This window comes from Abramis brama, assembly GCF_963993115.1.
Source record: "Abramis brama genome assembly, chromosome: 3".
NCBI classification, from domain to species: Eukaryota; Metazoa; Chordata; class Actinopteri; order Cypriniformes; family Leuciscidae; genus Abramis; species Abramis brama.
This window is the reverse complement of record NC_139965.1, coordinates 11,766,621-11,781,236: the sequence shown is the minus strand read 5'-3', so window position 1 is coordinate 11,781,236 and position 14,616 is coordinate 11,766,621. Positions and strand designations below refer to the sequence as shown.

The 14,616-nt window shown below is 36.2% G+C and overlaps 1 protein-coding gene across 3 annotated transcripts; it reads left to right on the top strand.

The window, feature by feature from the left end:
• Nucleotides 1–93: 93 nt before the first annotated feature.
• aadat (aminoadipate aminotransferase) lies at nt 94–14,490 on the top strand. Of its 3 annotated transcripts, none has more exons than XM_084109140.1 (14): nt 94–149; nt 893–988; nt 1,283–1,451; nt 2,340–2,472; nt 3,412–3,486; nt 3,584–3,793; nt 5,556–5,621; nt 5,806–5,888; nt 7,890–7,986; nt 9,152–9,213; nt 10,885–10,949; nt 11,477–11,583; nt 12,735–12,836; nt 13,492–14,490. In XM_084109140.1, the coding sequence occupies exons 2-14, from the start codon at nt 922–924 to the stop codon at nt 13,531–13,533; spliced, it is 1,278 nt and encodes a 425-aa protein (XP_083965266.1). In that variant the 5' UTR covers nt 94–149; nt 893–921; the 3' UTR covers nt 13,534–14,490. The 3 variants fall into 3 exon arrangements, with proteins under 3 accessions (XP_083965266.1, XP_083965265.1, XP_083965267.1); XM_084109139.1 differs by having other exon boundaries at nt 123–164; XM_084109141.1 differs by lacking the exon at nt 94–149 and adding an exon at nt 168–345.
• Nucleotides 14,491–14,616: the final 126 nt, after the last annotated feature.

Genomic DNA, 14,616 nt, shown 5'->3' with positions numbered 1-14,616 from the left:
ATACAGGTTTGGAACAATATTTGTGGGGCGAGCAAATGATGACAGAATTTTCATTTTTGGGAGAACTATCACTTTAATATGTCTCACAAAGAAAACTACACGGTCCAGAAGTCTTTGCGGGAGACGGTCAGCGGTACGGGAAGTTACGGGTCAGTGCTTTAAAGGTTAGGCTTGTAGATTGTAAAATATGTGTCGTTTTACAAAGCTTGCAGTTCTGGTGATTCGTATTATGTATTTATTTATACGAATGCTGATTATGTTGATTTGCGTGTGATTTACTTGCTCGCTGATTCCACGTGGGTTTGATCGCTGTTGACGTTTGGAGTTTAACTTTCAGTCCTGCGTGTCAGTCAGCAAATCATGTGTTGCATAAATATATGGTTCTTTTCGAAATTTAAGTTGACATTTGCAAGATATCGAGATTTTAACCCAGGAGTGAATTTAAAATGCACCTTGTTAAACCGGTTGCACAAGTTAAACCGGTTTCAAGTTATCTTAAATTTCATAATCAAAAATGGGATCAGTATGATTTATTACAAAAACAAGCAGATTTATGTTTATGTTCCTTTTATGCTTTTCTGTTGCACAATAAATCACTTTCTTTGTTTATGAATATGTGCATTATTAACTTTTTTTATATATATTTTATGTATATATATATATATATATATATATATATATATATATATATATATATATATATATATATATATATATATACATACATACACACATACATACATATATCTCCAGTTAAATGTTTGTGGATAATCCCATTAAAAGTCCCATTAGGATTATTTCCAAATTATGACAGAAACTTGTTTTTGTAACAAACTATAGTACAGATGCACACAAATGAAAATCTCTTTTCTTTGCTTTATCTGTTCAAAAGTTCTCCATGTCCTCCATCCCATCAGAATCATGAATTACGCTCGCTTTCTGACAGCTGTGAGCGCAGCAAGAAAACCATCGGCTATTCGCTTACTGAGTGAGTCTGATTTTTATTATTATATCACTGTTTATTACCATGATTGAAATGAACTGCCTGACTGAGATGCGACTCAATGACGAGATAAAGAGATAACTTAATAGATAACTTGAACTGAACACTTGACACTTGTCTTTTTAGAGCTGCTTTACAAATGTATATCTCATATTTGATGAAGCTTGCATCATTGATCGTTATTGGGGGAAAAAGCTGTGAAACAATCTGTATTGCATAAAGATGACTTGACTTAATAACCCGTGACGCAGCCTCACTTCTGGTGTCACTGTGATCCAGCTGAGCTGCAGCAGCGATCTCCTCCATCTCTGATCTCTCTGGCCGGAGGAGCTCCCAATCCCAACACCTTCCCGTTCCAGTCGGCCAGAGTTGAAGTGAAGGGGGGAGATGCTGTGGTGTTGGATGAGACGCTGATGAAGAGAGCGCTGCAGTACTCCGGCTCATACGGGTATCAAACACTACACTGTTGCTCACTGCTGGGCAGATTACATGTATTCATCTGTATTATGGCATCTGATTCCAAAAATAAAGTACTTGATATTACTGTAGATTATAATACATTTTATAATGCTCATAATCAGATTACAGTTACTTTTTTATGGATTACATGAGTGGGGGCTCGTCTGGGATTTGAACCTGCAATCTCTTGCACCACAAACATTATTCAAACAGTTATTTATCAATTCTCCCTAATTTTTCTTTTTTCTCTTTTAAATTTTTCTTTCTAAAAAGCATACCATTTATATACGTCTTCTAGTTACTTCATAAACCCCAGGTTGCTGGGAAACCCTTATGTAAAGTTTAATGCAGTTTATGTTTTTGATAACAAAGAGTGAAATATATTTACATCTTTTATATTTTTATAACAATATGGCACAAAATAAATAACATATTTTAACTATGACTGTCAACTTTAATGAGTTAACGCATGTGATTAATTAGAAATCCTTAACGCGGTAAAATAATTGAACACAAATAACACATAAATGGGCACGTGAAACTTTTAATTAACGTAATTTACGTGACGCAGGTCGTCAAAACCAGTGTGGCCAGATGATATGCTGAATACGTTTCTCGGCTGGAAAAAGCAAACCAGCGTCTGGAATGAGTGCGATTAATCGTGATTAAAAATGTGTATCTATTGACAGCCCTGATTTAAATCTATATGATAAACGAGTTAGGTTAAAAGTAATCTAAAAGTGTTCAGAATGCATTGCATAAAATGTGTAATCTAATCGATTACGTCATATAATTTGAAATCAGTAATGAATTACAATAAGCACTGTAAGCACTGCTATTGCTTCATTGTCTTGTGTGTGTGTGTGTGTGCTGGTAGGATTCCAGAGCTGGTCTCATGGATGAAGGATCTTCAGAAAAGCCTCCACAATCCTCCCACAGCCGGCTACAGTCCAGAGAGAGGACAGATGGAGATGTGTGTCACCACCGGCAGTCAGGAGGGGCTCTGTAAAGTACGCCCACCTCACACACACCACTAACATCCTGCAGGAGAATATCTGGATCGAATCAGACCCATAGTGAGCATTTTACACTGCTAATTATAATAATAATAATAATAATATGGGCACCAATATATTATGCATCCCTAGTCAGGGTTATTATAGTTAACTAAGCCTTCCTTTCATTCCCAGGGAAAGAAAGAACTGCTGAATGCATGAACGTAAACTGAAACCATAAAAAAATGTTTATTGCTTGAAATAAAATATACTTAACCTATAGTAAATTAAATATATATTAAAAAAAAAAATATATATATATATATATGTATATGTATGTATAAATAACCAAAACTGCCAAAAAAAAAAAAAAAATATATATATATATATAGGCATAAAAACCTAACAAAAATGACAAAAACACCCAACAATTTAACTAAACCTTTAAATAAATTAAGATGAAAACTGAAAACATTTTACCAATAAAAACTATGATCCTTAATCCTAAAACACCACTGTCCTTAATAAATGCTCTTGTGGCGATACAGTCACTCTGTTCCTGAAGTTTTTAGTATGCTTAATATTATTAGTGATATGCATATTGGAGTATGTGCCATGATTTAGGATAAAAGTTGCGAAAAAGTTTGGCACATTATAAGGGGGGAAAAAATACCCTTTTACAAAAAAGGGAATGTGTCAAAATGTTTCGGTCACAGCATGACCGTGTTCAGTGCCGTGTTCAGTGCCGTGTTCAGGGTCGTGTTCAGGGTCGTGTTGTGACTGAACCGTTTGCTGTTCCTGTGGTTTTTATCTCGCATTTACATTTTTGTTGTCTTTTTTCATCCTCATAATGAGCGGCGGGCCTATTTGGATCATAGACTTTAGGCTTTGGTGATTTCTCCTCTTTTTACCATATACTAAAATTCTAGTTTTCCTCTTCGTTCTGTTCATCAGATATTTGAGATGCTCGTCAATCCTGGAGACAACGTCCTCCTCGATGCTCCCACATACTCAGGAACGCTGGCAGCCGTAAGGACAGAGATGGAGCATGTTTTACCTGTGATGTCTCTTGATGCGTTAAAGGAACATGCTTACATGTCATTATTGCCAACTCTCTCCTCAACAGCTGCAGCCGCTGGGCTGCAACATCATGAATGTGCCCAGCGATCAGCATGGCATGATCCCAGGAGACCTCAGGAAGGTTCTGGCGCAGTGGGACCCGTCAGACGCGCAGAAGCCGGACTGCACCGTACCCAGAGTCTTGTACACCATCCCCAACGGAGGCAATCCCACAGGAGCGTCCATGACTTATGAGAGGAAACAGGAAGTCTATGAAGTAAGCAGTGTTTATTTCCTCAATGCACACGTTTTGAGGCTGAAATGACTAAATTTGAAATAAAAATAAATTAAAGCTATAAAAAAATCACTTCTACATCATCATGCCTTTGGCCCCGCCCACTGACACATGAGAAGAGAAATACAGGATCACTGGACTTAAAATAACATTACCTTCCAAAGGATCCGAATGCTAGGAAAGGGAATGTCTCAGTAGACCATTATTTGTTTGTGGATTCTTTGGTAAATCAGTCGCATTTTGGCGCAGGCTTTACAAACAGACTTTTACTGTAAGATATAGAGTCGACAGTAATGCCACAACATGTAAGTAATCGTGTTAATTCTAATGCCTGATCTGTGACCAGTGATTTCTGATATATAGTGTTTCATGTACAGTCAGACGTTCTTTGACTCAAAAGATCGGGCAGACCAAACCATAAGTCGTAGAGACTTGAAACTCTGAGGGCTGGTAGTACTCACACCGTCTACGACATCACCAAGACTCGCGCCAATCGGCCCGGCGGGGGCGATACAGGGGGGAAAAGTGTGAAATCACTCATAACTCTTAAATTTTCGGGTATTTTGGATTTTTTGAAAAACCTACTTTTGCAAACTTGTTCTAGGTTCCGATCGGAACCAAACCAGTGTGGCAAAAGATTCTCTAGAGTCTGATTGTCAATAATTATTTTTTTTAATTTTTTTTAATTTAAGGGCCGCCAAAATGTTTGAAATGGAAGGAGCCTCTTTTACTTAAATGGCTGTAACTTGTGAACGGAATGAGATTTTCAATAAACTCGGCACACATATGTAAGAGCTCATTCTGTTTTCTGCTTTCTGGTTACTGGCCACTTGGTGGCGCTATAACATGGAAAAAACATAAAAATGGCTATAACTACGAAACACTAAGTCTGATTGACTTGAAAATTGGCATGTGGTGTTTTTGTCCAAGGTGCCAAGACTGTCTTTGATGACATTGGCTTATCTCGAAAAACACGGCCGCCGTTGGCCAATGAAGTTTGAGCAACTATCAGGCAAGGTTAACGGAGGCAGATCGGAACGAAACTCGTTTTTCACATGCGTAAAGTATTGTATATCACATGCATAAGGATTGTATATCATGGATTTTTGGCACACGCCTACGACATTCATACCGTATGGTAGAACTCCTCATTTGCCTCTAGTACCGCCGCCGTCAATCGAATCGTTCATTAAATATTGCAGATTATTTCAAAAAACAACTTTTGCAAACTAGTCCTAGGTTTTTGGCTCAACCTCGATAAAACTACTGCGGCACAATTCTTGAGACTCTCTAGGTCAATAATTATCATAAAATTGTTTAACTTTGGCCTTTGGATAGCTATAACAGGGTCATTTAGAAAATGTGCGTGGCAAAATGTACTCAAAAGCCTATAAATCCTAAACGAAAACTCAGAACTTCACGAAATTTGGTGAGCACATGCAACACGTGATTCTAAACAAGCATGCAAAGTTTAATGGAGTTCGGAACATAGGTGGCGCTATAACTGTTAAAAAGCTTTAAAACCATATTTTCCTCTGTAATTGACTGTAAATGGTCTTTTCCATCAATGATCTTGGTGGTTACAGGCTTGTTAAAGAAAACATAAAACCTTTTTTACGCATGTGCTTAAAGGCCATAAAACACTTGAACCCCATCATTGCTGCTCGCAGCTGTATTTTAAAATGTTTTTTTTTACATCAAAATCGAAAAATTCACTAAATTGTCATTTTGTTTTCATTTGCAGCTTGCCAGGATATATGATATGCTTATCATTGAGGATGACCCGTATTATTTCCTGCAATTCCAAAAAGTAAGTTCCTCTGATTTATTGCTCTCTTCACAGCATCTGTTTGTATTGTGTGAATAATCAGAAGGAAGTAGTAGTCATCATATACTGACCTCTCTGATAGCCTCTCTATTGCAGCTGTGATAAGATAACGCTCAATATGAAGCGGTGTAATGTCAATACTCTGCTCTGTTCTCTCGTCATCCAGCCGTGGGCACCAACATTTCTCTCCATGGACGTGGACGGACGCGTCCTCCGAACGGATTCGTTCTCCAAGATCCTGTCATCGGGGTGGGTGCTGTCAAAAGCCAGTTTGTGCTTCAAATGTCAGTGACTTGATTCACTGGACAGTAGTGCTTTTGTCACGAGACACAGCTGTCAGGGTCATGATATTGACTCAAGAGAGAAAGGAAAAAAACTCTTTCTCAGGGAGAGAGATAGGAAAAGTATGGCAACATCAAGATATGAGCTGGAAATGCTGTCACTTACATCTTTCACATTTTTAACATGGCAATACCATATTTTTTGGGAACATGACTTTTGAAATAGAGTTTAATTGTGTACAGTTAATGAGTGTGGTAATATATATAATTTTATTTTTTCATATTTGTATTATTTATAGATAATAAAAAATATTATTTGTTTATATAGTACAGGTCAAAAGTTTGGAAACATTACTTTTTTATATTTTTGAAAGAAGTCTCTAATGCTTATCAAGGCTGCGTTTATTTGATAAAAAACACAGAAAAAAACAGTAATATTATGAAATATTATTACGACTTAAAATAATAGTTTTCTATTTGAATATACTTTAAAAAATAATTTATTCCTGTGATGCAAAGCTGAATTTTCAGCATCATTACTCCAGTCTTCAGTGTCACATGTGACATCCAGTCTATCACATGATCCTTTAGAAATCATTCTAATATTCTGATGTATTATGAGTGTTGGAAACAGTTCTGCTGCCTAATATATTTGATGAATAAAAGGTTAAAAAGAACTGCATTTATTCAAAATAAAAAAATATTTTCTAATAATATAAATCTTCTTTACTATCACTTTTTATCAATTTAACACATCCTTGCTGAATAAAAGTATTGATTTATTTCAAACAAAGAAAGAAAAAAAATTACTGACCCCAAATTACTGACCAGTAGTGTATATTGTTGTTACAAAAGATTTCTATTTTTAAAACATTTGCTTCTTTTTTTTTTTTTTTACTTTTTATCCATCAAAGTATCCTAAAAAACTATCACAGGTTATGAAAAAATATTAAGCAGCAGAACTGTTTCCAACTTTGATAATGAATCATCATATTAGAATGATTTCTAAAGGATCATGTGATAGACTGGAGTAATGATGCTGAAAATTCAGCTTTGCATCACAGAAATAAATGATCATTTAAAGTATAATAAATTGAAAACCAATTATTTTAAATTGTAATAATATATCACAATATTACATATTTTTTCTGTATTTTTGATCAGATAAATGCAGGCTTGATGAGCAGAAGAAACTTCTTTCAAAAACATTAACAATAATAATGTTTCCAAACTTTTGACCTGTACTGTATATTATATTATTTGTTCAATAACGAAATTTTCGCACACACATATACTGAATATATGTATATGTATATGTATATTTTATTTAAATCTATTATTTTATATATATGTATTTATATTAATGCACAGTATCTAAATATTGACACACATACACAAATATATTTAGTTATTTATCATTTGCATAATTATTTGTAGATTTTATATATATATATATATATATATATATATATATATATATATATATATAAATTTCATTTTTTTCAATAGTTTTTATATAGTACTGTCAATTATTTATTAATATAATTAATGTACATGTATAACGTTAATATTTATAAAATGTATATTTTGTTTAATTATATTAAATATTTATATTAATACATAATGTATGAATTATTTATTAATATATAAATATAATTGCACAGTGTTTAATTCATTAGTTCTTAAAATCTACCATCAATTATTTAATATAAATAATTAAAATACATGTATAGTTTAATAACAAAGTATTCATACATATGCATATTTTGTAATGTAATATATATTTATACTAGTAATTTATATTTACATTAATTGAATTGAATCATTTGTATATTCTACCATGAAAAAAACCCACTTACTTAACATCTCACTACCACTTCCAAAAGATATTAATTACCTTCTCTCTCACTACCTTTCTCAGATCGTGATCGATGTATTTTGAAGGGTAATGTTGTGTTATTTCGGTCAGGTTGCGGATTGGTTTCGTGACGGGGCCGAAGCCGTTGGTGGATCGGGTGGTTCTGCACATCCAGGCCTCGACGATGCACACCAGCACCTTCACACAGGTCAGACATCCACACTTTCCTGTCATTCCTGTTTCTGCCGGATCTTTCCTGAAGCGACAGGCCTCGGCAGAACAACAGCTTCAGGAGAGGCTTGTTCCTCATTCCTCATTATCTGTCATCCGTACACAGTACAGTAAACACACACGTCTCCGAGAGTGTGGAAACGTGGCGTGTTTGTAATGTACGTGTGTTTCAGATCCCAGCGGAGAGCAGATCTGTGTAATGTGATAATGAATCTGAACTGTAATTATTCTCACAGTGTGAATCTCAGGAGAAGAGATGCATGGAAAAAAACAAGCGCTTTAACACTGATGAGACTGTGGGGGAAGTCATTAAATAATGTATAAAATAAATATTGTTTTCTTATTATTTTTGCTGTGGTGTAATGATTTGCAAAATACTCCGTAATTAAGATTAGCAAAGTCATTAAATAATGTTTAAATTATATAAAAAAAACATAATTATTTTAATAAATATTATTAATAGTTATTTTATACATTAAATGTATAAAATAGTTTTCTGTTTTTGTTGCTGTGGTGCAATTAATATTAACAAAGTCAATAAATAATGTGTAATAAATAGTAAAAGATATTAGCTAATATGTATTTGAATAATAATTATTATTATTTTAGGCAATTAATATTGTATAAAATAAACATTTTTTATTTTTTGTCACTGTGGTGTAATGATTTGCAAAATACTCTTAATTAAGATCAGCAGATTCAATAAATAATGTTTAATAAATATTGAAATATATTAGCTACTATTTATTTGAATAATAATTAATATTTATTTTATGCAATTAATTTTCTCTCGTCTCTGCGGTGTAGCCATTTGCAAAATACACGTATGCTATTAGCAAAGTCATTAAATGTGTAATAAATATTAAAGAACATTGATTTTAATAATTATTAACATTTATTTTATCTGTTAAATGTATCAAATTCAATCTGTTTTTTAACCATATGATAGAATCTTCTGATATCTTGTGTCCTGTGAAATAAATGCCACATCACCTGTCAAACTGTAGTCCGAGTGAACCGAGCGAGCCTCTCCTTCTCTAAACTTCTCGTCTGTGTGTGTGTGTGTGTGTGTGTGTGTGTGTGTGTGTGTGTGTGTGTGTGTGTGTGTGTGTGTGTGTGTGTGTGTGTGTGTGTGTGTCCAGCTCATCGTGTCTCAGCTGCTTCAGAACTGGGGTCAGACTGGTTTCCTCACGCACATTGATGGGTGAGTTTCTGAGAGTCAGTTCAGTTCCTGTATTTCTGTATTCTCGTGTAAATGCCCATAATCTCCAGGCTTCTGTTAGTGCCAGAGGTGGACAAAGTACACAACGTCCTTACTCGAGTGAAAGTACAGATACTACTGGTCAGATATTACTCTGTTACAAGTAAAAGTTGTAAGGAGCGATTTTTACTGAAGTAAAAGTACAGAAGTACTCGTTTTTAGAAGTACTTAAGTATCAAAGTAAATGTCAATGCATTGTTTTGTTATTGTTGCATTGTTGTATGTAATACTTACAGTACCTTATGCCTCTGAATCTATGCCTGCCTACCCTCATATCAATATCACATGTATTTCTAGAGCACAGTTCCAGTGGTGGGATTGAATGTGAGATTGAATAAGTCACTCAATAACGTCCACAATGGTTTCGGACACCCGAATGGCTGTTTCGTCAAATATTGCCCTCTTTAAAGTTTTTGGGCTTTTAGTATGAATATGTTAGCCTTACTGTCATCTATAAGCTAGTGTGCTCCAAAACAATGACAAAATTCGAATTTAGAAGAACAAGCCCAACGCTGAAAATGTTTATTACGTTAAACTGACGTGGGGTTCAAACCGACTTTCATTTCCAACCGAAATCATCCCCTGACTGACGTTCCTACTTTATAAAACGGATAGTTCCGGTCCTTGATTCTGATTGGTTGAGCCGCGTTCAAAGCCGTTGTAAATGACTCGACAAACACACACCTGTGACCGCATTACATTAGTGTTACTGCGCAACTGCCGTTTGTGATTCTTTGTTGCTGTGCGTGTTGCTTAGCAACCTCTTTGGAACTACATTGCTTGGCGGAGGAATAAGTGTGTTATAACGTTATATTTTCTGTTGCTGGTGTTTATTTTAGGAATAAAATAAATATTGAAATTAATATTTTTATGGAGTAAACGTTTTATAAAAGCAATAAGCCCCTTGAAGCGGTGTTTAACAGTGGATTTAGAACAGCTAAGGGGGTTTAGCTCGCTCCGCGTCGTTGTCGTAGCTAACAACGCCCCTTAGCTGTTCTAGGTCCACTGTAAAACACGGCTTCAAGGGGCTTAACTAGAACACAGCTCCAGTAGTGGGATTGAATATGAGATTGAATAAGTGCACTCAATAACGTCCACAATGGTTTCGGACGTTCCCTCAAATAATGCCCTATTTAAAGTTGTTTTGGCTTTTAGTATGAATATGTTAGCCTTACTGTCATCTATAAGCTAGTGTGCTCCAAAACAATGACAAAATTCGCACTTAGAAGAACAAACCCAACGCTGAAAATGAAAATCAGGTTGATGTCAGAATCCAACGCCAGTCGGACGTCGGGTTCTGGTGTCAAACCGACTTTCATTTCCATCCAAAATCTTCCCCTGACTGACGTTACTACTTTCCACTCAAGGACCTTGACAGAAATGTAGTAAAAAGTACAATATTTGTCTTTCAAATGTACTGAAGTTAAAGAATAATACTCAAGTAAAGTACAGATCCTCAAAAAGTGTAGTTAAGTACAGTACTGGAGTAAATGTCCTTGTTACTGTCCACCTCTGATTACTGCAGCTACATTGTTCCTCGTTATGTTTCCTACATGGACTTCTATATGAGTTGAGATGTGCTTATGTTCGACATTAGTTGTTCCTGTTCCTCAGGGTGATCGAGTTTTACAGATCTCAGAGGAACGCCATGCTCTCCTCAGCCGACCGATGGCTCAGAGGTTTGTAGCTTATATTAATTATTCAGTACAAAAGTGTCTTTTTTTTAGCTAAATTGTCCTTTTTAGTGATTTAGCTGTTTTGGTCGATGACACTAATGTAATTCAGCGGGGTGTGTGTGTGTGTGTTTCTTCATGTAAGCAGTGCTTTGTGAATGTTTACATCACATCTATTCCTGGTATTCTGATACATACAGTGAAAATGGCCATTTATAGTTTTACACAATCATGATATGATTAAGTTTTGCATAAAAATTTGTTCAGACAAGTGACTTTATCACACTAGTCTCTTGTTATAATGCTTGACTCTTGAGTGTGTATTTGATCATTTGTCCCAGTGCAACTCATGATATGATTTTTGATATTTTAATGGTCTCTGAGTTGTATTGAGTCTAAAACACACGGCTGAACGCATGTTGATGTTGATTTTACTGGAATAAGTAAATGATCTGTGTCAGAGTCCAGATTACAGGATTTAATGTCTCTCTCTCTCTCTCTCTCACGTGTGTTTGTGTGTGTGTGTGTTGTAGATGTGGCCGAGTGGCATCCTCCGATGGCTGGCATGTTCCTGTGGATTAAAATCAAGGGCATTAAAGACACACAGCGACTGATCATGGAGAGAGCGTTAGAGAAAGAGGTACACACACACATACACTCATACACACACACACACACACACACACACACACACACACACACACACACACACACACACACACACTCATACACATATACACACACACACTTACACTCACACTCACTCTCTCAAACACACACACAGACACACACTCACTCTCACACTCACACACACACACTCACTCACTCACTCACACACACGCATACACACTCTCACGTACACACACTCACACCACACACAGACACACACATACTCACTCACTCAAACACACACACAGACACTCACTCACTCACACACACACACACACACACACACACACACAGACACTCACACACACAGACACACACTCATTCTCTCTCTCACACACACACACACACACAGACACACTCTCACTCACACACAGACAGACACACACTCACTCACTCAAACACACACACAGACACACACTCACTCTCACACACACACACACACACACACACAGACACTCACTCACTCACTCACACACACAGACACTCATTCACTCACTCACACACACAGACACTCATTCACTCACTCACACACACGCATACACACTCTCACGTACACTTACATACACAAACTCACATACAAAAACACACACACACACACACACACACACACACACACACGTACAGTTTGCTGTGCTGAATGTAATAGAACATGATGTCATGTTCTGCTGTTCCGGATAGAAGCTCCTTCCTTTATACACTGCAAACACTTCCTGTGAGTGTAAGTCATTTGTGTGTGTACGTAGGTGTGTGTGTCACTGTCAGGTTTACTGAGGCTTTTTGCCGAAGCCAAAGTTTGAATGTATGTGTGTGTGTATATGTGTATGTAAATAAACTGAAGCACCTGATCCTTAAAACACACCACATGATTTGCGTCCCAGACTCAGTCAGTCCAGTTTCTGCTGTAGTTTCAGGCGATCATGGAGTCTTAGTAAACATCTGTGTTCACTTCATTTACAAACGCCATGTGGCGCTTCTGGAGCATCTGCACTAACACAGGATCAGTCAGAATTACAACTGCAGACATGACTCTAGTTTCGTCTGACGTCTCGGGTGTGAGTCGAGTGATTCTCTGGAGTTGTGTTCAGCTTTACTGTGTGTGTGTGCGTGTGTGTGTGTGTGCAGGTTCTCCTGGTTCCTGGAGGAGTGTTCAACATCAACAGCTCAGATCCCTGTCCGTACGTCAGAGCGGCTTTCTCTCTCTCCACACCTCAACAGATCGATGAGGTAAACACACACACACACACACACACACACATATATATATATAGTTGTGGCCAAACTTTTTTTTTTTTTGCATAGTGAAATAAACCCTGTAGCTGTAGTTTGCCTTTTAATTTTGCCAAACAATTTTGTCAGATTTAATTTAATTTTGTCACTTATTTAGTTTTTCCTTCACAATTATTTCCTTATACAATTATTTTATGTTTTTAAGATATTTTAAATGTGAAGGAAAAACAAAATAAGTGGCAAAAGTAAATGACTATATATATATATAATTTATATTTGGGGTTGGTAAGATTTTTTTAAATGTATTTGAAAGTGCCTCTTCTGCTCACCAAGGCTGCATTTATCATCACTTTTGATCAATTTAATGCGTCCTTGATGAATAAAAGTAAAAATAACATACTAACCACCAACTTGTGAATGATAATATCATTGTAACATGAAATCATGTTTAAGTTTAAGTCAGTCGAGTCTCTCGTGTGTGTGTGTGTGTGCTTCACGATGTTTCTGCCTTTATACAGCATTTCGGATCAGTCCGTTTCAGGGTTTCAATGTTTCCATTTATATGATGCCTAAGAAGTCAGCTGTCTGTTGACTCTCGCACATGCGATCTTCATCGTCAGGGTTTGTCATGCCTCTCTCCTCTTCATCACAGGCTTTCAGGAGACTCGCCGATCTGATCAAGGACGCCGTGTGAGTCGCTGATCTCCAGGAGGAATAAAGGCTCTGATTAATGTTTTTAATATCCAGTATCATCAATTAAATGCTGCTGTCACACGCCACACACACACACACACACACACACACACACACACACACACACACACACACACACACACACACACACTCGATCTGCCCAGTGTTCTGCCTTTTTTGCACAACAACAAACTCATGTTTAACCTTTCAGTCGGTACCAGATGAACAAATTTTAAATGATGTTCAATAACACTATTTCAAGACGTTTTATTCGTTATGTGGTGCGTATTAATATAATATATTAATATAATAATAATATCAAGATTTGCTGAAGTTGGTTTACAGTGCAATTGCAGCCGCTGTCTGCATGGAGGCGTTTCATGTGAGTTTAAAACTGGTTTATTGTGTAAAATGTTTAACCATAAGAAGGTGAAGGTCAAGTGAGTGTATGTAGTTGTGATAGTCTGTTGATTTAACTCTCTGTGTTGAGTTGTGAAGGTTAAAGCCGTTGATTTGTCTTCATTAGCTCGTTGTTAACTCCAGCTGTTTTCAACACACACGAGGAGTAAATGTATTGACACGATGCATGTAGAAGCTTTTAAAATGACATTAAGCTGATGGACCCTCATCACAGATTGATGACACTTTTCTGCATTTCTTTTTTTAAATGAATGTACATTTTTATCACCATACCTTCCGTTATATTACCCTGGCATTAAATGACTAGAAACTAGTTAACACTGCTGTGATGGGGTTTCAGAAAGATCTGCTTCAATCTCTCTCGATTTTTTTGTTATATCTAAAAGTCGGGGGAATGCAATAGTGGATTTTTTCCATTTGAATTAATATGTCTTAATAAAACTACAAATAATCATGTAGTTGTTATACTCCGTTGGACTTGCATGTGATTGTGCATGTGGGCAAAAAAAGGGTTCAATAAATCATTAAACAAACTCCATTATTGTTCGTAATGCTGATTTTCATTCAACGTTGTACTTTAACCAAAGCTTTGCCTTATTTAATTGCATAAAATCCCATTGCATTGGATTTTCCGTGGAGAACTCCTTAATTTTTAAACACAAAT

Excerpts from the sequence above, each read along its gene's own strand:
- aadat (XM_084109140.1), top strand. The coding sequence starts at position 922 with ATGAATTACGCTCGCTTTCTGACAGCTGTGAGCGCAGCAAGAAAACCA. Across the intron at positions 2,473-3,411 it reads GTCAGGAGGGGCTCTGTAAA|ATATTTGAGATGCTCGTCAA; the intron begins GTACGCCCACCT and ends TCTGTTCATCAG. Across the intron at positions 5,889-7,889 it reads TCCAAGATCCTGTCATCGGG|GTTGCGGATTGGTTTCGTGA; the intron begins GTGGGTGCTGTC and ends TATTTCGGTCAG.